Source organism: Malus sylvestris, chromosome 5 (assembly GCF_916048215.2).
Source record: "Malus sylvestris chromosome 5, drMalSylv7.2, whole genome shotgun sequence".
Taxonomy (NCBI): Eukaryota; Viridiplantae; Streptophyta; class Magnoliopsida; order Rosales; family Rosaceae; genus Malus; species Malus sylvestris.
The window spans coordinates 44,820,154-44,846,841 of record NC_062264.1 but is presented as its reverse complement, the minus strand read 5'-3'; the positions used below and the strand labels follow the sequence as shown (position 1 = coordinate 44,846,841).

The 26,688-nt window shown below is 37.8% G+C and overlaps 3 protein-coding genes and 2 long non-coding RNA genes across 5 annotated transcripts; 1 reads left to right on the top strand and 4 right to left on the bottom strand.

Annotated features, from left to right (window-relative positions):
* Window positions 1-1,074: 1,074 nt before the first annotated feature.
* LOC126624357 (G-type lectin S-receptor-like serine/threonine-protein kinase At1g11410) lies at window positions 1,075-2,769 on the bottom strand. The gene is made up of 4 exons (XM_050293425.1): window positions 2,560-2,769; window positions 2,109-2,340; window positions 1,830-1,980; window positions 1,075-1,748 (listed from the first exon to the last, which is right to left on the bottom strand). Exons 1-4 carry the CDS (start codon window positions 2,609-2,611, stop codon window positions 1,440-1,442), a joined length of 744 nt encoding a protein of 247 aa, XP_050149382.1. The 5' UTR covers window positions 2,612-2,769; the 3' UTR covers window positions 1,075-1,439.
* An 8-nt stretch (window positions 2,770-2,777) lies between these two features.
* On the top strand, window positions 2,778-3,962 carry LOC126624372 (uncharacterized). Its single transcript, XR_007624083.1, has 2 exons — window positions 2,778-3,491; window positions 3,601-3,962. It is a non-coding gene; the product is annotated as an uncharacterized LOC126624372 (long non-coding RNA).
* Window positions 3,963-4,050: 88 nt separating this feature from the next.
* Window positions 4,051-6,236, bottom strand: LOC126622958 (G-type lectin S-receptor-like serine/threonine-protein kinase At1g11410). The gene is made up of 4 exons (XM_050291621.1): window positions 5,510-6,236; window positions 4,991-5,119; window positions 4,676-4,875; window positions 4,051-4,107 (listed from the first exon to the last, which is right to left on the bottom strand). Exons 1-4 carry the CDS (start codon window positions 6,234-6,236, stop codon window positions 4,051-4,053), a joined length of 1,113 nt encoding a protein of 370 aa, XP_050147578.1.
* On the bottom strand, window positions 6,179-7,131 carry LOC126624349 (S-locus-specific glycoprotein S13-like). The gene has a single exon (XM_050293417.1). The coding sequence runs from the start codon at window positions 6,827-6,829 to the stop codon at window positions 6,278-6,280; it is 552 nt and encodes a 183-aa protein (XP_050149374.1). The 5' UTR covers window positions 6,830-7,131; the 3' UTR covers window positions 6,179-6,277.
* A 3,557-nt stretch (window positions 7,132-10,688) lies between these two features.
* Window positions 10,689-15,994, bottom strand: LOC126624367 (uncharacterized). The gene is made up of 2 exons (XR_007624079.1): window positions 15,796-15,994; window positions 10,689-10,891 (listed from the first exon to the last, which is right to left on the bottom strand). It is a non-coding gene; the product is annotated as an uncharacterized LOC126624367 (long non-coding RNA).
* Between the last annotated feature and the right edge of the window lie 10,694 nt (window positions 15,995-26,688).

Below are 26,688 nucleotides of genomic sequence, written 5' to 3'. Positions count from 1 at the left end.
TATAACATATTAAATTTTGGTGACGATCCAACGATCTAATCATCGATTCATATAATGTCTAAGTTGCGGTCTCCATCAAATCTATAGTCATATGATGAAATTTCATCAATCAGACTTCACATATCGAATTGGGGTATCAAATTTATCCTAGGAAGGTCATGGGTTAATTCGGCCCACGCGCCGCCGACTTGTCAAAAAATTCAACTAATTCCAAAAATTACCAAATTTTACAGGCATGTAGATCTCAATGAGGGGAGTAATTTTTATACCTGTGGCTAAGGCCAATTTGGCCTGGAAATGCCTGAAATCACTCACAAACAGCCGGAACCCTAGAATTGGGTGTGCTTCGATTCGAACTCCATACTTGCTCCGACGTCTCCAAGGTTGTTTGGGCTTTATTCCTGGGTTCAAGGAGAGTCTAATGGTGGTGGTAACAGAATGAAATCGTTTCACAAATGATGAATCACGACGAGGTTTCCCGCGGCACCCATGGTGTGTTTTTCACCAAACTACAACTAAATTTCCTATGATTTTGGGTAGGAATGGTAGAGGAGATGTTGTAGAAGAGGTTGTAGGTGTTGGTTAGTGGTGGTTCAACCGAAAAAATAACGAAAACCGCCGGAATTAGAACCGGGTCAAAGCTAGTTAGGTGGGTCGACGGGAAAGGGGTATTTTTCCCTCCTTCCTTTTTCCTTTTTCTTTCTCCTTTTGTTTCCTCCTTTTCCTGATTGGTTGCTTCCCCCCCCCCCCCACTTTATTTTTTTTTTTTTTTTTCTTTTCAATTTTGATGGTCCACTTAAGCCCATATCGATCTGGGCCCTTACCCACAAAGTGGGAGATAATCAATTTCTAAAATTTATAGTATCACAACTTCAAACGTCTGTAATTATACCGTTATAATCCGGACTCGCAAACGGCTTTCGCCTATGCGTTCGTAGGATTGAGCTATATTCGAAAACGTTACTTGTGACCTCAAAAGGTCAACGAGTAAATAATAATTTCCCAAACTTCACTCTTCGTAACTAGTTTAATTGAAATCTAAATTCAAATAAATTAATATAAATTCTCAAAAAATAATATAAAATCTCAATACTACAAATACGTAGATTATAACAATGAAATCTAGGGACATGATTTCACAAGCTTGGTCAGACTGATGCTGAATGTTGCAAATAATTTATAGCTTGTATTTACAACAAGACAAATGATGAGTATAGCTGATGTAGAACTTAGATCCCCAAGTATAGGGCATATATTTTATAACGTGTATTTACAACATGACAAATGATGAGTGTTGCAAATTAATATAGAACTTAGATCCCTGGTTATAAGGCAAATTATTGAGTGAAATCGGGGTATATCCTCTCTTCTTATCTCACTCATCATGTGATTCTCAATTGAATAATATAGTCTGTCTGATTATAAGTCTGGTTCTCCCCTTAGCGACCTTCTGCTTCTGTATAGGTCATGTCATTTACAGAGCAAGCTCCATCAGTATTGGTTGATAGGTCTCCACTAGTATGATAACCTCTCTTCAACAAAAATCCAGGTTGCTTTGGTGAAGGAATTGCTGCATCATTACCCAACATGGAAACCACTGCTGACATGAGTGGACGATCCTTCGCTTGCTCTTGCACGCACAAGAGGGCAATGTGAATACATCTTAGAACTTCGTTGACAGGGTATGATTCTCCTAGAGATGAATCAATGATTTCCAAGGCTTTATTTTCCTTCCACAAGTCCCAAACCTAAAAACCATTTACAAATTAATCATCAAGTTATAAAAGCAGATGGAGAGAAGTTTGGTAATGTCTTAATGTTATGCTTACATGTCCAATTATATTTGAGTAAGGACTATCTTGGTAGTAGCCGGTGTTCTTTTTGCCAGTAACAATTTCTAGTAGTAAAACGCCGAAGCTATATACGTCAGACTTTACTGAAAAAAATCCTTCCATTGCGTACTCTGGTGACATATAACCACTGAAACAACAAAATAAAATTGCTTAATTATCACAGCTTCTTTCTGTATTATTCAACAAAAGTTAATTGTACTTGTAGGGATGAAACTTTTAAAAACAAGTGTACTTTCAGTTTTGAATGAAACTTACTATGTCCCAACCACACGGTTTGTATTTGCTTCAATTTGTTCAGCTCCAAATATCCTAGCCATACCAAAATCTGAAATCTTGGGGTTCATAGCAGAATCCAACAGAACATTGTTGGCCTTTAGATCTCTATGGATGATTCTTAATCTCGAATCCTGATGAAGATATAAGATCCCTCTAGCAATCCCACAGATTATCTCAAAGCATCTTGTCCAATCCAAGAACGCCTCTTTTGCTTTGTATGGGAAAAAAAATAATCAAAGTAAATTAGATTGTATTCTTGCTTGGTTCAAGGTTTCTAACCGACAATTTTAGATACACAAGTTAAAAGAAAGGCAGTTGTAACTAAGTTGAGTTAAGAGCATTCAATCCTACACCTGAGGTCCTGAGCTTGATTTCCCCTCCACAATATTGCTTGTATAAAAAGAATAACAAAAGTGAATGAAAGACATACCGAAAATGAAAAAGTCAAGACTTTTGTTTGGCAAGTATTCATAGATCAGCATCTTCTCTTCATCTTGAACGCATCAACCCATGATCCTTACAAGGTTCCTGTGTTGGAGCTTTGAAAGCAGCACAACTTCATTCTTAAACTCTCCAATTCCTTGGCCAGAATTCTTGGCTAGTCTTTTCACTGCTATGTCCTTTCCATTATCAAGCACACCCTGAATTTATAATCCAAATTCAACTTATAGTGCACTTACCTTTCAGGAAAATTATCAACATAATCGTAGCTCTATATATATATATCCTCCCCTTGAAATTGCATTTATACATTAACAAAGGAGTAAAACTCAATGCATATGCATAAAAATGCTTTGACTACTTTAAGTGAAGGAGAAATGCGATTGAAATAACAAAAGATTGCAGTATTTTGAATTATTACTTTAATCTAAAGTAAGGTTTTCAATTGCACTATTTTGTTGTATTTACAACTCTGCCACTATTTTGTTTGTTGACCAAAATGCCCACAATTTTCTCCAGAGGGTTTGGTACGGATTGGGAATCGGTTTAGACGCGCTCTCCTCTCACCTCTCTTCCTCTTTCTCTCCTACGCGTGCGCTCTCCTGTCATCTCTCATCCCTCCTCTCGCTCCTTCTCTACTGGAAAACCCACAATGTTTCATCTTCCTCTGCTCTTCTTTTCTCTCCGATTCCCGTATCTCTTGATGTCAGAAAGCGTCTTACGTATGTTGAATTTCTCGAATTTCCCTTTATTTGGGCTTCCTCTATCCTTTTTGCGTTTGATTGGGAGTTTATAATTAGGGTTCTTGGGATGTGAGAGTCGATCTTCCTAGCGCTGGCGGCAACGGCCGGAAACAATATCGGCAAAATTCTGCTGAAGAAGGGCACCGTCGTTCTTCTTCCTCTCTCTTTCAAGCTCAAGGTAGGTGCTTTCTCATTGTTTTTGTTTGCCCATTTTGTCCTTTTTGATTTTGTGATTGCGTTCGAATGGGGTTGAGTTGATGGTCTCAAATGACTCCTTATCATCTTAGGCATCTTCTACAACTATTGCATGTGAAAATCTGCTTCAGATGGAGTTCTTCGTTTAAATTGGGTTTTATTAAGTTTTTCATGTTTTTCTAGAATTCTTCGTTATTGGTCCAAATATTTGTTCCGAATGGAATTTTGGGTAATGATCATTTTCCTCAGCATTTTTTTGTTTCGTCTAAGATGTAGTCCGACAATTGCTCGGGTGACAATGTCCATTGGTGAGATTGGTTGGATTAGCCCACTTTTTGGTTGGTATATGTTTACTTATGCGGCTTTCTGTATATATTAGACTTCTCCTGCTGTAATTTAACAGATTTAATCGTTACTTCATTCAACGAATAGCTCTTCAGTTTCCATTTTGAAATCGGCATTGTTTACTTTCATATTGATTCACCATCACCTAACAAGGTTTCTTTGGACCCAAAACAAATCATAATTAACTATTCGCTAATCTATTCACTAATCTGCTGCTTTAGTGTCATTGACTTTTTAGATTGGGAAGCACCATACTGTTTCCAATCAATTAGTTTGATAGGTGCTTAACAATTTCCTAGGGTGGGAAACACTTGCTTTTTCTGTGTAGAAGATTAATACCATGCAACCATCACTTGTATATAAGTAGTATGGCTTAACAATAGGTTTGTGAATAGATTTCCACACACACACACACACACACATATATATATATAAGTAGTATGGCTTATCATATATAGATTTAAAACTTTCTACGTGTTTTATACAGTTTCAAAATCCACATCACCGTGTGGGATAATTGTGAAAAGTCGAAACAAGATAGTTCCCATCACTTATCGATTATTGATTGGGTTTGAATTTTAATGAAATATATTTTTGAGTCAGCCTTTCCAGTCTTTATTGGACGGGTCTCTTGATTTTTGTTAAACTGTAATGGTCTTGTAATCCTATTATTTGCAAGTGTCAATAGCCTGTGAGCTAAATGTTAGCATAGCTTGTAAGCAGTAGAGGAAAAAATAATTGATTTGGAGTGCAGATGGCTAAAAAATGTCTATTCAAAGTTTGATTTATGATTTGAGACATTATTTGAGGGCAACAACGTACCTTATAAACGGAGCCGAAACCACCTGTTCCAAGCTTGTTGTTGGAAGTGAAATTATTTGTGGCCTTAACTATGGTACTTAGTTCAAAGAATGGTAATTCAGAGTTTATTCCACTTTCATCAATATTTGTTCTAGCAGAAGAATCTTCCCCGGAGGTTGATGCTATGGTCACATTGAAAAATTTATCATGACTTCTCTGACCTGTGATAAAAGTACATAAACAGATAATATTGTGTTATTAATTAATTAAAACCAATATCCAGTTACATAATTGTGAATGATTAGAGGGCAACCTAGTAAAAGGAAATTTGTTTACCTTTTCTCTTCCTCTTTACCAACCAACATGCAAGGGAAAACAAGAGGAAGAACAATAGACCACATGCTACTGAAACTTCCAGCTTCCTCTTCTTGCCAAAAGAACTGTTTGACTTCTTTGCGTATTGAGCTGCAGATATACAAGCATTTATTTCCATGTTTAAAAAACCTTGTAAAAATTCGGGAAAAAAAAACCTTGTAAAAAGCTCCAATGAACATGAGAACTAAATTTTTAGTATTAATTTATAGAAATTTCAGAATTTTTTATAAAAAAATTAGTCCTCTAAAAAAGTCATCTTACACAATAATTTCACTTTTATTATTTGGCAAGAGACCAGTGTCAAATGATTTTTTTAGAATGACAACAAATGTACAACTACCAAACTAAATAATAATTCCTCAAATTTTTTAATGAAATAAAGAAAGAAGATTTTTTTTTTTCATGGAACCTCAGTGTTATGAGGGGAATTATTGATAAGGAAAAGAGAAGAAAGAAGATAAATTGATAATGGAAATATACCCGAAACATTTGCATCAACTCGCACAAATAAATCTTGACCTGTATCCAAAAAAGTCCTTGTGTCAATCAAGTCCCCATGCCATGTTATACAGCCACTCCCTCCCTGCCTTTCATCTGCATTTGCGTATGCCGTGCAAGAACAATTTCTCAGGCATTCTTCTTTACATGCTTCCCGACTCCTACTCATGTTCACACGTGCCGTAGAAGTGTCCGGCACCTTCACACGTTCCAACTTCACGAACCCTTCCCCGTTTTGGCAAACGGATGATCCTTTTTGCCTCACGCACCCGCTTGACCAATCTCTCAAATACCACTCATGTTGCAACTTGGGTTCGAATCCAGGTAGGCATTTGCACTCAAATTTATCCGCAAAGTTTGGGTAACAAATACTATTTGGACCACACACCCCGTAAGAATCACACAGCCAATCCGGCGACCAACGCCGGACCCATTTATGCACTTCAGCGTCCCATGCGGACCGTTCAAAGTTTCCTGATTCATCAATCGCCAATTTTACGAAGGTTGATTCAGCAACTACTTCCATGAGGGATACCTCATCTTGATTGTTCACAAAAGTAACGTTGCTGAAGAATAGTTTTACCATTTCAGGTACCCCGGACCATCTTTCACCGGTCCAAGGTCCAGTCCGATACAATCGAGTCTGACCCATGTATAAGAACGCCTGTGGACTCTCACTTGGCACCATCCGGTACGAACAGTTGCCCATTCCCGGGTCATCTTGGGACTTCCAAGATGTGAGGAACCAGTTCAACCGGATCGCCTGTCCAGCCCAAGTTTCATAAAAGGAAGCATCGTATTTGTGGGATAATCAAAACCTTGCCACAACACCTTTTCACTACTACCGCCATTAATTTCAACTACAACAAGATTTCCCGTATCCAAAAGCTTGGCTATCACGGAATTGTTTGGAGAAGAGACGGTGAGATTAGTGGACCAGAAAGGGGTATTTTGGTCCTCCCCATACAAAACAAGGCCACCATGATCTGCATGAATGGCTAGAAGTCCAGTTCCAGCAGTAGGAACTATGGGGTTTTCTCTGTTTGCAATCCAGACAATGGTTTTGATTGGAATTTTGTTGTACCAAACTCCGATGTAACGGTTACGAGAATTGCCTGGCTTAAAAAACCCTAGTGCAAAGAATTTAGTGGTGGAGAGAAGAACGTCGTCCTCTTTTAGGGGTTGGTTTGGTGTAATGGCGTCTAGGGTAACCGAAATGGAAGAGGGAAGAATCACAAGGAAGAGGAGCAATACAGTACTGACAAAAAAGTATTCAGTAGAATTCATTGTTAGCTTTCTCATGGAGGAGTTTATGTGCTAAAATGGCTGCTTCTTTTGACATGCAGAAACAAAAAGCCGGAAAGGTTGGATTTTGTTTTCTTGGATTGAGTTTCAGTAACTCTAAGGGCATACGGGCGACTTCCAGTCGTTGATGCAACGGTGAACGCACCCTCGATTTCCAGTCGTTGATGCAACGTGAACGAGACATAACAATTCCCTCAAATTGATCCTAGCTAGAAAGTTCCACTTCATCAATTCTGACCACACCAGTTGTATTCAGTAGATTGATAAGACAAATTGGCTCCGAATGGGGCCAAGTACGACCCGTAGTGGCCAGGGAGAGAGATGTTCACGCTGTTGAAGAATGCAAAAGGAAAAATTAGTATCCGGTACCTAGTTTTTACTGTTCATTAACTAACACCTTATTAGTTCTCAAATTTTGATTCAAGTCCCTAGCATTAATGTGATAATGAATTTACATGTTTATTATATAATTTTTTTAATATAAAAATTAGTAATTAATTTAGGGCTTAATATTCACACCTCTATTAAACTTCTAATTAATTTTCAATTCAAACATTTCCAAAATAATAAAAAATTAAATTAAATTAAGTTTGTACCTATTAGTTTTTTTTATATATAAAAAGATTCTCAATTTTTTAATCTTAAATGTACCCATTCATATAATTTTTCAATTTTTTTAATCTTAAATGTACCCATTCTTAAATATATCAATTTGTTATATGTAAAATGTACCCTTTTTTAATATAAAATCCATTCAAATTTTTTAATCCATGTTTAAACTTATATGGGTACAATTTTTTTCGTTGATTTGAGAATGTATCCATGTTTTGGTACAATAACTTTTTTTGTTAATTTTGGTTAATGTACCCATACATATATGTATACACACACACACACACAATATAATAGAGAGAATAATTTATATTTTATTATTTTTAATCCCATAATTATGGGTTTTATTTAAAATCTCATTAATATAAACAATTACAAATTTCAATTTTTAATTTTTAATTAAAAAAATATAGTAACTTACATTATTACATTAATATCAGGGACCTCAATAAAAAACTAAAAACTAACAAGGTTTCAATTAAAGGATATTGATAGCTAGGGACCGCATCCAAAGTATCCCAATGCAAAAATATATGTCGGAAAATTGATAAATAAATTACAATATATAATAAATGATTTTAACTTTCATTTTTGTCATAAAATTCAACACCCCGTAATGTGCTAGTAGATAGTAAAATGCTAGGTGTGATTAGTATGGACATTATGGTAAAAGCGATCTGTAATAAAATGAAATAAAGGTAAACCAATTTGAAAAGTCTTGGAATTTATTTATGGGAGTTTTAAAGAAACACTTTTGGTACTATTTACTTTAACGAAAATTGACATTTTTACTCTAAAAAGTCACTCCTCGTACTATTCACTTACAACATCTTTTTGTCATTTTTGTTAAAATTTAAAGTTTTTAAGTCATTTTCATTAATTTTCCTTTTATTTATTTGGCAAGCAAAGCATCACAAATCAACATCTTCTCTCCTGTACATGAAGTTTGACTAACACAAATCTCTCATTCTTAATAAACTCTAATAAATGTGAATGTGTCATATGTAGTGGACGGATTTACATTTCAAATCCAAGGCTGTTAGCAATCAAGCATCCACCATAGTACAAACAACAACAACAATAAAGTCTTATCTTATTAAGTAAAGTCAGTTGTATGAATTCTATAACGTCACTGTGCTCAATTTCTCGCCAAGTTTTCTGTTAGCTAAGGCCCCACCATAATATCTGTCACATAATTTACAGAATTAGCTAACTAGACCAGTATAATTTCTCTTCAATTACGTCGTAATCGAGACCAATAATTCTGACACGCCCTGCATGTCAATGCACTAGAAAGAAAATTGGAACCTACTTATTTGAGGCAAATTTTTTGTGGTTAATAACCTTTTACAAGCTACCAATAGTTGCTTAACATACAACATTTCGGAATATCTTAAGAGTTTTAGCGAGGTTCTACGCTACTACATGTCACATCATTTACAAAATTTTATCCTTCAGTACTGTGGTGATGGGTCTCCATTGTTATATATAACTCCAATAAAAATGCTGGTTGTTTTGGTGACGGAGCTGCTGCTGCTTCATTACCTAGCATGAAAACAACCACCGACATTGTTGGCAGCTCAGTGGCATACTCTGTTAAACCTAATATGTTCATGTGAATCAAAACGCCATGAAAACACTAACCTTGAGAAGCCATTCTCAATAGCACAACAAGCCACGAATTGCAGCAAGCACACGAGCACACTAAGAACACAAGCAAGGCCGCCTACACACTCACCACCATTGTATAACTCAAACCTCTGGGGAATTCTTTTGGGTTGTTATTTAGTGGTATGTGCAGGGACTTATGTTTAGTATTTATACTAACTCAATCCTAATGCATCATCCCGCCACTTAGTACTATAGTCTAGTGATATTCTTCTTCACTGGTAAGTGAGAGGTTTAGATTCGATTCTCCCCAAAGGCAAATTCAGAGATGACTTTTCGAATTGGAAGTTGTTCTTCCTTCCACTAATGATCTCTAGTGCCAAGCATCCAAAGCTAAACACATCGGATTTTGTGGAATACAACCCATCCATAGCATACTCTGGTGACATGTAACCGCTGCAATCACACAATATCAAAAAATAAATAAAAAATTATCAGTTCTACTTAAATTTTTTTTTTTATAGGGAGAGGAGACAATTACTAGGTGCCAACAACTTTGTTCGTGTTTGCTTCAATTTGGTTATCCCCGAACATTCTTGCTATGCCAAAATCTGATATTTTTGGGTTCATTGAACCATCCAGTAATAATTTATTTAACTCTTTTGCTTTCTTCTGCCAAAGTTTAAATTCGTGGTTTACCGCTTCTTTACATTACCAAAGTGGATAGACTAAATTATGTTAGTGCCGCCATTAGAATACCAAAGTGGATAGACTAAATTATGTACATGTTAACCGAAAAGCTCATCCTATTACGCAGTTTTGTTTTTATTTTTTTCTGTATTTTAGGGTTCATTTAAAAGTGTTTGAATAATTGAAAGTGCTTTTAATAAGAGTGCTTTGGTATCAATGATCTGTAAAAATGCAAGTAAATATTAAAAAAACACTTAAAATGCTTCTACAAAAAGCACATAACGAGCCCTTATTTAGTTTGAAAAACCATATAATAATATACAAGAGTTATGCTAGACCATTATAATTCTATTTCTGGGTCAACATTATACGCTTTTCTTTTGCAAGAAACAATTTTATAGAAAAGAAGTAAAGAGCAAATATCAACAAATAAATAAATGTAGGATTGGAAACTAGTCAAGCCGAACCGAATACTATTGTGTTTAAATTTGGCTTGATTAATTTTTTCGAGCTTGCAAGTAGGCTTGGCTTGATTCTTATGAGATATGAGCTAGAGTGAGTTTAAAAAATTCGAGTCCGATACCGCGCACTCAAACAATTTTGAACTATTTCTAATCAGTAAAAACTTTTGCACTATCATAAGAGAGTTTTATGCATAAGATTTGACTACCATCTCAAATATTTTTGATATAATTTTATGTAGAAATCACTATAATATAGTTTTATGTAAAAATCACCATTTGTACAGTGTTTTGTATAAATCACCGTACAGATAAGAGGATTATAATTTTTAACAAAGGTTAATCTTAATTTACTACTCTTAAGTTTCTTGATTTTCAACATTTGGTACATGAAGTTTTTTTCATCCCAGAATGGTACCTGAAGTCATAATTTTGGAACAGTTTCATACATCCGTTAATATTGCTGTTAAATCAGCAGTTAACTGTGTTGGAAAAAACTTAGTTATTAGCATGCATACTAGGTCACGATTTGAAATTAGATAAGAAAGACTTACCTAGTGCAGTCATGGTTACCGTTAACACATTCAAGAATTCTTCTACTCACTCAAGACCTTATGTTCCAATGGTGAAAGAACCCTAATTACAGAACGTTTTCTTTGTGAGCAGAGAGTCCTTTTATAAGTATAACCTTTGCCAACTTCCATCTATCATGGAGTGTTGGTTCTTTACAGTTATTTGCAGTTGCAGATTGCAAGTTGTTTCCTGATCACAATCACCACAGATTCCTTGATTATAGGAAGCAGTTTGCACGTTTACAACTCCCACCAGTTTGTAAAATTGGCAACTGCATTTCTTCCTTATACAATTTAGTTTAGTCCAATTAGGTTTCTTACATTCTCCCACTTTGACGTAAACTAATCATTATATTGAAATAATATGCCGATTCAACACTGATTCCTTAGTGATCACATTGAGACGCTACCAGCATCCTCACATCTACCAGGATCAGTTCAAACATTGAACTCCAGAAAATCATATGCAGCTGATTGGCACATGCACTCTGAAATTACAAACATTCAAAACTAATCTGTATGATGTCATGTTAAACTTTAATGGATTTATCATCCTTTCATTCCTGTATGTCGATCCAGTTCTCCTTATTGATTGTCTTTGGACAACCACGTCTCAATTACTGAATTTCAACCCATCAATTGCTCACATCATCAAATAGTACTGACATAAGTTTTGCGATATGATTAATCACTAAGATTAAATGATGTATACAATCCAATAGGTCCCACTTAAATTGACAGATTATAGGAACTAGAACTTAATCGAAATGACATGCATACATATATACACATATAAGCATACAAACATATATACATGTAAACGCACATTTCTTACTCTCACATTTCAGTGGACAACAAGGATTCGAGCCCCATCCTTATGACATGTTCTTTGAACACTCTAGAGGCAATGGTTTCGTGAGTGGATCAGCAACCATTGATATTGTATCAATGAGTTCAATCATTATCAACCCTTTTCTCACTTCTTCTTCACAGACAAATCTTTCATGTCCATAATTCATGCATGTTTATGTTACACCTTTGAGCAAGAAACATAAACAACCACTATTTGATAATCGATTATGTAACCTTATTGTATAACAACTATGTAAAAGATTAAGAAAACAACTGATATTTCAAGTCTTTGGACAAGAAATCAGTCAACTTAATTATCTTAAAAATGTTATACTCTAAAAACATCTCAAACCATTCATGCATTCCTCCCACATGAAACAACATAAAAATATGATACATTCATATTCGATCACTTATCAAACTCCAATGAGTTTGCCTAATGCTTCCAACAAAGCCTCAATTTTGCCCTATGCAGATAAACTAGTTATTCAATGAATAACCATGACATGTCATTTTAGAGCAACTCCACCCTTGGAGCCCTCCCCCAGGCAATCCACTATTCAATCCACCATGTGAACAGTAACTGCCCTAATGAACAGTAACTGGCTTTTGCATCTCCACCATTGCACTTGAATAGCCCTGGCAATAGGCAATAAAATATTATTAATTTTTTTTTTACAAAATAATACTAAATAAATTTATTTGTAATTTCGGATAAGATATTTTAAATCGTTCTCGTTGCGCCACATGTCATTTACCCAAAACGACTATTATTGGTCATAGCTTTCGATAAGATTTTTATCCAATGTCATCGTGCCACGTGTTGTTATCTTTTCAGAATCTTTGAGGATAGATTTCGATTAGATTTTAAATCGTTCTCGTTGAGAGAAAGATAGGAATGTGATTGAAAGTAGTTGAGAAAACATGAAATTGTGGTGTAAAGTAGATGATAATGAGAAGGTATTTATAAAAAAGTAGAAACATTTTTTTTTTCGGATTTTTTACAATTTTAAAATTTTTTTTATTCAAATAATTAATCTATGCCGTTGGATTTTTAAAAAAAATTTGAATTCCAACACTCCAGATTGTGCCACGTGTCACAACGGTAACTTTTCTTAATTTTAAAACTATTTTTTTATTTATAAAGCATATTAATATCAATCGTTGATCTCAGATCGAACGGTTGATATTAAATAAGATTTTTTTATTTTTTTTACCGTTGAGATCCAACGGTCCAAATTAAAGAGCCGTTGAGATCGAATGGAACGTGGGAAGCCACGTGGCTTCCCAACAGTAACTTTTATGTCTAAAAAGTCGGCTGACTTTTCTGAAAAATGGTCGGGCGATGCGCCCCCACGTGCGAGTGGGGTGCACGCGCCTGATAGAAAAAAATAAAAAAAGGGTCAGACGCCAAGTTGACGCCAGCGCTGGCGTCACACCCACTCGGGCTCTCGGGCTGTCAACTCTTCATAGGCCCGGAGCTCTGGCCTCACCTCCGCTCGGGCTCCTTCAACCCTGGAGCAAGTTAACAGGGCCTCGGGCCCTTTCCTCTCCCCTGTCCCCCGAGCAATGTCCATGGGTGGACTTGCTCTTATGTAACACCTTTGGGCAAGAGACATAAAATATCAATTATATGCAATCTTAATCATGCATCCTTATTTGCATAGCTATTTCACAAAAATTTCAAGTTACAACTCAAATCTTGTCTTTGTCATTAATTAATTAATTCCACGTTTGATTGTCCTTATTATGGTCAGTGACAACTCAATAGAGTCCTAACATTCTCCCAATTGAATTATCACTGATCATATCCTTAATCAACGTATTGAATCAAATTAATCCCTTTGCATATCTGCCATAAATTATTTCAAAGAAATGAACCTTAGAAAATCTTGTACATCAACTCGTACAAGCACCCTAAGATCACATCGCCCAAAATAACTTATGCATAATACAAATACCGAAACAAATTTAAAGCTCTGTTTCCAAGCTCCCAATGATCAGAGTGGTCCACCATTGTCAAGCTTTTTGTTTAGCTTCAATGGAATGCTTATAATAGCAAGCTCATGCGGTCTGAATCTTTCATCAGTCCACAACATTTCAATATATTAAAAAGGTCGTACCCAGTGCACAAGGCTCCCGCTTTACGCAGGGTCTGGGAGAGGTGAATGTCGGCTAGCCTTACCTCCATTTATGGAGAGGCTGCTCCCAAGTCTCGAACCCGAGACCTACCGCTCATGGGCGAAGGCACTTGCCATCGCACCAAGTGCGACCTCTATATATTGCATACATATATTTGTACATATACACAATAACTGAAATAAAACCTCAACCATTAACAAGGTAAGTAGGAGAACCTTCCAGTAGTTCCAAGATATGTGTAGTTTCAATTTGGCCACATAATTTACTTTACATTAGAATATGGCACTACATGTTGAAACCAAAGCATGACAACATACTAATACATCCAAAAGAATAAAGAATCACTTTGCAATATTGTACGGACATCGAACTCGAACCAATTCTATATTTTGCAATTTTTCTTCCTTTTTTTTTCTGCACGTAGATAAATAGTAGTGCCCAGTTTTTATCATTTTGTAAGATCCGAATGTAGAAAATCCTTGTGTCTTTCTGCTTAAATCTTATTGCCAAGCTTCCATTAAAAACAATGAAGGCCAACTGCATAATGACTATGCCCAACCCAAGCACTGACCAACTTTACATACTTTTCTTTTCAAGTAACAATACATGAATACCCTTCCAGACATATTGTATAAACATGGCTCCCTTTTTGAGAATCCACACACATGCATGAGTACAATAAAGGTTCGTTTAATGCAGATGCAAGTTGAAAAGTTTGCATTTCAGCTATTCAATTATCATATATGTAAGTGCATGTTCATGGCTGGAAGAAATATGCTATATATTAGGGAAAAGGGTTTGCATGGGTTTACTCAGTAGTGTTTCAACGATAGTATACAAGTACCTGGAGATACCATTGGAGATGGTGAAGAATGCACCGCGAACCCAAGAGAGAGAAACCTGCAATTGGTAGCAGTGACGGCGATCCAAGGGTACACGTACCACCCTGACCTTGGGGAACCAGATTGAAGTCTGCGCATGGAGGCTGTCCCTTGAGCCTGATGAATCTAACGTCCAGGATTCGCCTTATCACTATCTTAGGGCTGACGGCATAGCAGTTTCTGCCGAAAATCCGCCGCCAGCACCATCGTTTGATCTCGTACCACAACTTGCACACACTACCGAAATCAAGTTCCGGTCCTGGTTCGTCTATATGAATGAGAACACATGGTCCAACATGGTCCAGCACCTCCTCGAGAAAGGAGTTTGCCATTTTCGGCATTTCCCCCAATTGAATCCATGATCATTGGAGCAGTCATTATCGCAGCAAAATGGAAGTCTTCGTAATGTCTACCGGAAACGTCGTCTCCGCCACCATGGCCAAGACCGAGGCCAGTAAGATCTTCTTGAGGCCCTGCGATCTTTGCTTGGTTTCGTCGTCAACAAGAGTTAAAGCCTTGGAAATTGAATCACTCCATGCTTCCTGTCCCAAAATTTCCATAAAATCCCACTTTGGTGAAGATTTAATAAACATTTGTCCAATGGTTAAAATAGCATGATTATCTGTTCCTTCAACCAAGCATCAACAAAACCAAGACACCATCCAGCAGATTGAGAGAGTGAGAATTTTAAATTGGGCAACATGCTTGAACCACCCATGCACGATGGAATTTGAAGCTCCAATTCAAAAGATCCAAAAAACCCAACTCCACCAACCAACACAAACACAGAGAAGAGAAATACATATTAGTGGAAGAATTATAGTGCCCACGATAAAAATAAACTGCAGCAATCACCATACAAATTTTATACATTCTTAAAGCATTAGGATTTTTTATTAATTCATCCGACCTAGGGCTTGCTAACATAGCTTTGATACCAAATGTTGGAAAAACCTTAGTTATTAGCATGCATACTAGGTCACAGTTTGAAATTAGATAAGAAAGACTTACCTGGTGCAGCCATGGTTACTCTTAACACACTCAAGAATTCTTCTACTCACTCAAGACCTTATGTTCCAATGGTGATAGAACCCTAATTACAGAACGTTTTCTTTGTGAGCAGGGAGTCCTTTTATTAGTATAACCTTTGCCAACTTCCATCTATCGTGGAGTGTTGGTTCTTTACAGTTATTTGCAGTTTCAGATTGCAAGTTGTTTCCTGATCACAATCACCACATATTCCTTGATTATAGGAAGCAGTTTGGCACGTTTACAACTCCCACCAGTTTGTACAATTGGCAACTGCATTTCTTCCTTATACAATTTAATTGAGTCCAATTAGGTTTCTTATAAACTGGTGATATGGCGAACAATAATTAAGATAACTCCCACCTTTCAATTCAACCTTCCTGCCGCCGATTCACTGTCGTTGCTCCTGGGCACAACCACCTTAGCAAATCCCCTCAGTCGTCGCTCCTGGGCACACCCACTTTCGGTTGTTGGTGGAAATCAGGTCCCTCGGGGATTTGGTTCTTCGAATTTGCTGAAGGAGGGTTTCCGAGGGCTAGGTTCCTTAAATTTTTTGACCAGAACGTGATCCCGAAGGAGGAGGCGAGTTCACGGGAGCAGCCGCGCTGGGTCGGGGGGCGGCTGGGTGAGGTAGGAGACGCCCAGAAAAAATAAAAGAGTTAAATTTTTTATTTATTTTTTGGTCACAGAGAGAGGGAGAGCGTAGAATTGAAGAGGAATTGAAGGTTGGTGTGCGGAAGGGTGGGTGCAGAGGTGGGAGAAGGGAGAAGAGACGGAGGGGGTGAGGTTGGAGAAGCCTTGAATTTTTTTTATTTTTTAATGTCCACGTGGGCCCATTGACACGTGGCGTTTAATCATTATCCACGTAAGCATCACATCATCAGTTAACGGTTGATTAAACAACAACTTTAACGGATGTATGAAACTCAATTTTTAGTGTGAGAACTTATATTAATTTCCAAAATTTATGAGTACTCCAAAAAAATCATCTTACACTCTTAATGAAACAATTTCACTTTTATTATTTGTCAAGAGACTCATGCCAAATGATTTCTTTAGAATGTTAACAAACGTATGGCTCCCAAACTAAATAATAATTCCTCAAATATTTTATGAAATAAAAGAAAGAAGAGTTTTTTTTTTCATGGAACGTCGGCGATACGAGGAAAATTATTGATAATGTAAAGAAAGAAAGACGATAAATTGATAATGGAAATATACCTAAAACAATTGCATCAACTTGCACATATAAATCTAGACTCGTATCCGAATAAGTCCTTGTGTCCATCGAGTCCCCATGCCATGTTATACACCCACTCCCTCCCTGCCCTTCATCTGCAATTGCGTATGCCATGCAAGAACAATTTCTCAGGCATTCTTCTTCACATGCTTTCAGACTCATACTCATACTTGATAACAATGGAAAAACCTTAGAAGCTAAGGAAACAAGAGAGAGAAAGTAGAGAGGGAAATTTGTTTACAACTGAATGAATTCTTTTTATTCAACTTACTTAGAATAATTACAACTCTTGGTATTTATACATCTCTCTACTAATACCACCACCAATAATACATAGACACTTGTCATAATCCTAAGCACTCATCATATCATTAACTCTAACATCCCCCCTCAAGCTCATGTGGCATACTGCCAAGCATGAGATTGGAGCAATTTCGAGTGAACTGAGGTGAACACAACCCTTTAGTAAACATATCTGCATATTGATCTGCAAAAGCAACAAATTGCAGAACAATTGTCCCTTGTTGAACACGTCCACGAACGAAGTGACAATCAATCTCAATATGTTTGGCTTTGGAGTGCAATACAGGATTAGTGGCAAGAGCCATTGCGGAAATATTGTCACAGTGAAGGACGGGAGCAGAGGAACAAGCAACACGTAAATCTCGAAGAAGCTGTTGTATCCATATGACTTCAGCAGTGGTTGTGGCCATTGCTCTATATTCTGCTTCAGTAGACGATCGACTCACAGCATGCTGCTTTTTAGAACTCCACGAAATGGGAGTATCACCCAGAAAAATAACAAACCCCGTGGTTAATCGTCGATCATTGGGATCGCCTGCCCAATCGGCATCTGTGTAAGTGTTTAACAGAGAGGATCTGGACTTAAAACTCAAGCCTGTTGTCATAGTACCTTTAAGATATCTCAGAATACGCTTCACAACATCAAAATGAGTAGCTAATGGGGAATGCATAAACTGACACACCTGATTGACAGAAAATGAGATATCGGGTCGTGTAAATGTAAGGTACTGTAGAGCCCCAACAATGATTCTGTAGGTACTAGGATCCAACACAGGTTCACTACCATGATTCAGAAGCTTCTGATTAGGATGACAAGGTGTGGAACAAGGCTTACACTCCAGCATATTCATCTTTTGGAGCAATTCTTTGACATATTTGGATTGATGTACAAAGATGCCCTGAGACTGATACTCAATCTGTAGACTAAGGAAAAAGTGCAAGAGACCCATGTCTGTCATTTCAAACTCACTGATTAACTGAGTAATGACATGCTGAACTTTCACAACATCACTTCCAGTGAGGATAATATAATCAACATAAAGGAGGAGAACGATAATGGAAGACTCATCACACTTGACAAACAAAGAGGGATCTGCATATGAAGCTTTAAACCCAAGTTTAAGTAGATAGCCTGAGAACCTGTCATTCCAGGCTCGAGGAGCCTGCTTAAGACCATATAAAGATCTCTCCAACTTGCAGACATAATCAGGACATGTAGAATCCACAAACCCTTGTGGCTGAGACATGTAGACTTCTTCCTTAAGGAAACCATGCAGAAAAGCATTCTTGACGTCTAATTGTTTAAGTTTCCAATTGTAAGAAGCAGCTAATGACAGGATTAACCTAACTGTGGTTGGTTTAACCACAGGGCTAAAGGTCTCATAGTAGTCAAAACCAGCCTCTTGAGAATACCCTTTAGCAACAAAACGAGCTTTGTATCGAGCCACTGAACCATCTGAATTTTTCTTAACCTTGTAAATCCACTTGCAGCCTACAAGATTCTTGCCAGGGGGTAAAGGAACCAGTTCCCAAGTTTGTTGTTGAGTTAAAGCATCCATCTCTTCTTTCATGGCAGTTTGCCATTGAACAGACTTGACTGCATTAGAGAAAGACTGAGGTTCCTTGATTTCAGAGTTCTGACCAATCTGAGCAGAAAAGACTTTCTTTTTGACAATTCCAGATTTAGACCTGGTTTGCATAGGATGGCAGTCTGAGCAAGTATACACACTTGTTGCAGATCCTCAACCTGAGACACAGTAATATTTGGATGGTCTTCTGAAGACACAGAGGAAAGAACCGGTGAAACATCCTCAGCATGAGTGAATGAAGGAACAAGATCACCAGAAATATTATGTTGAGAAGCTGTGGACTGAGTAACATGATGTGGCCTAGATGAAACAGAAGGGGAGTGTGGTAAACCAAGAAATGAACAAGTGGTTGAAAGGCTAGGGGAATGTGTGAATGTATTGGTATGTATAACATGTATAAGTAATGAAGGATGCTCAGAGACAACCTTGGGAGGTACAAACACATTATCAGAGAATGAAGGAAAACAAGATTCATCAAAGACAACATGTCGAGATACCAACAACTTTTGATCTGTGAGAGAGAAACAAATATACCCTTTATGTTGGGAAGCATACCCCAGAAAAATACATGCATGAGTTTTTGGTGCAAGTTTATGAACCCTGTAAGGTTTCAAAGAAGGATAGCACAAGCACCCAAAAATCCGCAAATACTCAAGTTTAGGTGGAAAGGTATATAGTAATTCAAAGGGAGACTTCATATGAAGAACGGGTGTATGCATTCTGTTTATGAGAAAGACTGCAGTAGCATATGCATGAAACCAGAATTTGGAAGGTAAAGAAGCTTGCTGTAAAAGTGTAATAGCTGTCTCAACAATATGCCGATTTTTTCTCTCAGCCAACCCATTTTGTTCTAGGGTATAAGGACAGGATTTGTGATGAACAATGCCTTTGGAAAGAAGAAAACTTTGAAATTGAGTACTAATATACTCCCCACCCCCATCACTTTGTAAAATTTTTACATGAGCAGCAAACTGATTTGAAATAAAAGCAAAAAAATGGACAAACACAAAGAACACTGCAGCTTTATTAGTCAATGGAAAAATCCATGTATATCTTGTACACTCATCAATGAAGGAAACATAATACTTGTAACCTTCAAGAGACATACTAGGTGAGGGACCCCACACATCAGTGTGAATTACTTTAAATGGAGTGATGGATTTGGAAGCAATTACAGGAAAAGGTAGTTTAGTAAACTTGCCTTGCAAGCAAGCTTTACACATGTGGGACTGAGCATTACAAGCAAAAGGAATATGAGATTTACTAAGTGCCGCAGTGACTATAGACTGTGTAGGATGACCTAATCGATAATGCCACAATAGAGAAGAAATTTGTTTTTGACCCACATAAGCAACTAGAGTAGAGCCATGAGAAAGAGACCTCTGTGGTTTGAGCATAGGTATTGGATAGACAGCATTATTACTCAGCCCTTGGAATAGCATTCTCCCGGTGACCTTGTCTTATATACAAAGAGAAACATCATCAACTATACAGCGACATTTATTATCTTTGCACAATTGATTCATAGATAACAAATGCTGAGACAATTTCGGAACATGCAACACAGAAGGTAACTTGAAATTATGGGACTTAGTGGGAAGAAAAGAGGGACCAATGTGTTTGATCAATAAACCTTCACCACTAGCATTGGTCACAGTATCATTGGAATGATATGATTTTGCCATGTGCAGATTGGATACATCAGAGGTCATATGGTTGGTGGCTCTAGAGTCAAGCAGCCAAAAGTCTTGTTGATGAGCCGAAGAGAATGAACCAAGACCAGTGTGCATAGCAAGTGGAGCATGGGACTGAGGCATAGCAGACGGAGGAAACTGAGAACCACGATTCTGTGAAACCATAGGCTGTGGAAGACTAAATGGATTCCATATAGGAACCTGACCATATTGACCATTATGCTGCGGAGTAGGCAGAGAGGAAGGTACACCCGGAGAAAAATGACTTGAGAATCCAGAAGAAGTCTTGTTTAGATCAAAACATGTAGCCGCCACATGACTAACTCGATGACATATCTGACAGCCATGTTGAAAACAGTTCAAGGCAGAATGACCTTTACGATCACATATTTGACAGATTTGATTTGGATTATAAGTCGAGGATATAGATTGTGGTGTGGCATTGTGCTGAAAAGATTGAGATTGAGATACATTATAATATTGAGGCTGAGCATACCCTCCAGAACCATTATACTGTCCGCCAAGACCATTATATTGTCCACCAGAGTTGTGACCACCATTATACTGTCCTCCAGGACCATTATACTGTCCACCAGAGTTGTGACCATGAAATTTCTTCCCTTGTCCTTTTCCTTTGTAATTATTGCCCCTAAAGTTATTTCCCCTAAAATTATTATATGAACCAGAACTTTGTTGAGTAACTAATTCCATGGGAACATTAGTCATAGGAGGTAAAGGCAATTGTTGAAACCCGGGAAACCCCTGAAGAGACATATTTGATACATGCATAAATGGCGGCATGAAGTTAGGAGAGCCAGAAAAACCTTAAACCATTGGAGGTACAGATTTTTTCCTTGATGGCTCTCCATGATCAAAATGAGAACCAGAAGCTTGAGTATACATAGCAGACAGTAAAGGAATCTGTTTAGTAGCTTCATCAAAGGTGGATTCTTTTGCCTTCAACTGAGATCACAATTCCTTTAGAGAGACAAGATTTTCCCGTCCACGAATGATGGCCTTAATGGTGTTATATTCACTAGGTAGACCTCGCAGTGCCACAATAACAATATCCTCATCAGAAATAGCTACACCAGCAGCAGCTAGTTGATCTCTAGACTCCTTGATCCGCTGAAGATAGACATCAACAGATTCAGGTTCTTTCTTGATATTCTGCAAGTCAATCTTTAGTTGAACAATACTAGTTCTAGTGACACAGGAGAAATGTTCCCGAAGATTCATCCACATCTCTTTGGAACTCTGATAACCAATTATGCAGGACAAGGCAGAAGAAGACAATGTAGCATAAATCAATGTCATTAAAGCTTTGTCATGAATTTTCCATACTTGATAAGCATCAGAGACATGGTGATTATTCTCAACAGTTTCATCATCAGAATCAAAATCATCAAACTGAGCAGGACAAGGAATAGAACCATTTACAAACCTAACAATTCCATTTCCTTCCAGTAGGAGTTGCATTTGAAAATTCCAGGTAACATAATTGGAATTATCAAGTTTCACTGTGACAGTATTCCCAACACTTGGAATTAAAGACGAAATAGGTGATTGTGTAAGAGCTAATTGCACAGGAGTCACCATAATTGCACATCAAGATTCGATACAAATGAAAGATTACAACAACCAGTAATTGCAATACAACTGCAATAAAAGCCACTAGCAACCATAATAACTAGTATGAGCAAGACACCAACACGTTCGAGTAGACAAAACACGAAACCCCCAAATTTTAGGGTTACAGATTCACAGAGAAATTGAATTCGCACTGCTCAGAACAAATATACGTAGTAATCAAATGCAAAAGAATCGACAACATCTGATACACGAAGACGATTACGACTGCAGCAAATCAACCGACACATAAACTCCGATCAAGAAATCACCGACAATGGATCACAATCAGCAAGCCAAAACACCAAAATCGCAGTCAACGAAAATGAAAAAGCTAGTCAGAGAAGTCACCAAACACTGATCACTGACGAAAAAAGACGGCGGAAGCACTAGGATCGTCAACCGAAGGCGTGAGCCGTACCCGGCGAAGATACCATGATAACAATGGAAAAACCTTAGAAGCTAAGGAAACAAGAGAGAGAAAGTAGAGAGGGAAATTTGTTTACAACTGAATGAATTCTTTTTATTCAACTTACTTAGAATAATTACAACTCTTGGTATTTATACATCTCTCTACTAATACCACCACCAATAATAAATAGACACTTGTCTTAATCCTAAGCACTCATCATATCATTAACTCTAACAATACTCTCCCGTGTCATAGAAGCGTTTGGCACCTTCACACGTTCCAACTTCACAAACCCTTCCCTGTTTTAGCAAACGGATGATCCTTTTTGCCTCAAGCACCTGCCTGACCCATCTCTCAAATACCACTCATGTTCCAACTTGGGTTCGAATCCAGGTAGGCAATTGCACTCAAATTTATCCGCAATGTAAAAATCACACTGCTTAACCGGGGTGGACCAAAACTTGACCCATTGATGCGCTTGATCTTGCCATTTGGTCCGTTCAAGGATTTCTGATTCATCGATCACCATTTTTGAGAAGATTGATTCATTAACAATACCATACATGACGGATACCTCATCTTGATTGTTCACAAAAGTAGCGTTGAAGATGAAATTTTTCGTCATTGCAGGCACCCTAGACCATCTTTCACTAGTCCAAGATCCAGCCCCCTACAATGGAGTCTGACCCTTGCATAAGAACTGCTGTGGACTCTCACTTGACTCTATCCGATACTAACAGTTGCCCGTTCCCGGGTCATTTTGGGACTTCCAAGATGTGGGGAACCGGTTTAGCCCGGACTGCTTGTCCAGCCCGTATCCAAAAGCTTGGCTACCACAGATTTGTTTGGAGAAGAGACGGTGACATTAGCGGACCAGAAAGGGGTATTTTGGTCCTCCCCATATATGACAAGGCCGCCATGATCTCCATGAATGGCTAGGGTATTAAGGATAGTTGTTTATCTTGATTTTGCTGTAATTAGTCATTGGATAATTAGTGATTTCTGTTGTAATTAGTCATTGGACAGTTAGTTTGTTATTGGATAGTTATAGGTTAGTTTTGATGAGATGTCAAATATAGCTCTCTATATAAATACCAAATGTACTCTAATTATTCATTCAATATTCAATGAGAATACTTTTCTAATATGGTATCATCCACCTTTGTTTACCGACTTCTCTCTCTTCGATCCAATCCTTGTCACTTCTCTCTACAATTTTTCTCTTTTCTGATTCTCTAATTCTCTGATCGATTTCTCGATCGCGTTTGATCTCTTCAAGTGTCTCTCATCAATTCAGCCATGGCGTCTCCTTCATCGGAATCGGCTACACATGTTCATCCTATTCCGACTTCTTCCTCAAACCCTAATTCTTCTATTTCTACCTCCATTACGATCCAAAACATCGGATCTATGGTGCCAATCAAGCTCACCACTACAAATTACTTGACCTGGAGTGCTCTCTTTGCCCCAATCTTCCGTCGCTACAATCTTATCGGTCTCATTGATGGATCTATAGCGGTACCGCCTCAATTTCTTGTTGATTCTTCCGGCAATCGCAATCTCAACCCTGACTATGTTTCTTGGTATGCGAATGATCAAAATATTCTCATCTGGATCAACTCTACACTTTCTGAATCCCTAATTCCCTATACTATGGGTGTAAATTCCTCTCGAGAGCTATGGTCTAAGTTGAATCGTGCTTTGCAGCGGCTTCTCAGTCACACATTCATGAACTCCGATCTCGTCTTCGTAATATTTCAAAAGGCGATTCCACCGCCTCTACTTATCTTCAACAAATTGAAGACATTGCTGATGCTCTTGCCAGCGTCGGAGCTCCGATTGAAGACTCTGATCTGATTTCTGTAACTCTTCATGGCCTGCCGCCGGAGTATGATTCCTTTGTTGATGTGATCCAATTTCATCTTGGCTCTACAACACTTGATGAGTTACATGGTTTACTTCTGAGTAAAGAAATTCAGCTTACCACTCGCAAGAAAGCTATTACATCCTCCGGCGTTTTTCAGGCCTCAATTCGAATCTTGCATTATCCTCTGGCATTCTTCCTACACTGACTTCCAATACTGGCTCTCAGGCCTTTCTTGCTCAGAATTCATCTCAGTTTAATCAGTATCAAGGCTGTTCTCAAGATCGCATTCTGTCTAACCCTAGGAATTCTCAAAATAAAGGCAATTTCTCCGGCTATCGTGGTAACAGTCAGCGTCTAAATTACTCTTGCTATACTCAGAGGAACCATCATGGAGGTCGCTCGGGCTCTAATTTCAGTGGCAGAAGATCAACTTGTCAAATCTGTCGTCAGTATAATCATGAAGCCTCTGATTGCCCTTATCGTATGAATCCTCAGTTTGGCAATCGACATTCTTAGATGGCTATGTGTGCTAATCCTTCACATACTACTTCTCATTCCTGGCTTCTTAATTCAGGAGCTAGCTCACATATGACAAGTTCTCTGGCGAATCTTCAAAATCCAGAACCATACACCGGCCCTAAACAAGTCTACATTGGTGATGGCAAAGTTTTGCCTATATCTAATTCTGGTTCTTCCTCTATATCTACTCCTCTTCATCGTTTTGATTTGCATGATGTGTTACATGTGCCTGATTTGAAGCAAGATTTACTCTCTGCAAATAAATTTACACTTGATAATTGGTGTTCAATTCACGTATATCCTTTTCACTTCGCTGTGAAGGATCTTATTTCAGAGAGGATGCTTTTTAAAGGACCTGTGCAAAATGAATTTTATCCATTCATTACATCTATCAATGATGGTTCACATAAGCTTTTTGTAGCTACTGTCAAAACTTCTCCAGAGATTTGGCATCAAAGATTGGGTCATCCCTCTTTCAAAGTTTTACATAAACTTGTCTAAGTCTAGTATTCCTCACACTACTAGTATGAATAAAACCTTCTGTTCAGATTGTGCATTGGGTAAAAGTTCAAAACTGCCATTTGTATCAGCTTCTAGTGTTACCACTAGACCTTTGGAACTTTTACATACAGATGTTTAGGGTCCAGCTCCACTTCTCTCTGTATCTGGTTATCAGTTTTATCTTCTTATAGTGGATGACTTCAGTCGATATAACTAGTTCTTTCCGATCAAATGTAAATCTGAGGTCTTTAAAACCTTTGTTGAATTCAAAGTTCTTGTTGAATCTTTGTTAAATACTAAAGTTGTCACTTTATGATCTAACTCTGGAGGTGAATTTCTTAGTTCCGTGTTTATTCAATATCTTAAAGACAATGGCATTCATCATCAACTCTCATGCCCTCACACACCAAAACAAAATGGCTGTGTGGAACGCAGGCATAGACATTTAGTAGAAGTTACTCGCACACTTTTAGCTGCTTCTCATGTTCCTCATGTTTACTGGGTTAAAGCATTCTCCACAGCAATTTATCTCATAAACAGGTTGCCTACTATGTCTAGATCCTGCCCTTGGGAACAACTTTTCACCAAGCCTCCAGATTATACAACACGTAAAATGTTTGGGTGCAGGTGTTTTCCTTGGCTAAAACCTTATGTAGCTTCCAAACTTGAACCCAAAAGCAAGCCCTGTGTCTTTCTTGGCTATAGTCTCAATCACAAGGGCTATAGATGTCTTGATCTTCAATCCAACAAGATTTATATTTCAAGGCATGTCATCTTTGATGAGCTGACTTTCCCATTTCATCAAGTTTCTCCAGTTTCATCTTCTTCATCCTCAGCCTCAATCTTTTCCTCTCCCATACCTTCAACTCTTACCTTCACCAAACTCCCTGCAACATCTTATCATATGCAACTTGTAATCAACCTAAATCAATATGCACCTTTTTCTACTTCAACTTTTTCACCTCATCTCCCTCATTCTCCTCACCCTGTCTCTCCTCATTCCTCACACATATCACCAACCCCACCTTTAAACACTCATCCTATGCAAACAAGATCAAAATCCAACATTTTTAAACCAAAAGCCTATTCAGCTACCAAACACCCTCTTCCTTCCCAAATTTCTGCAGATTATCTTCCTGCTACTTATCTCCAAGCTTCAAAACATCCTCACTGGAGACAGGATATGCACGAGGAATTTAATGTCCTGGTTCACATAGGCACTTGGTTTCTTGTTCCCCCACATCCTTCTCAGAAT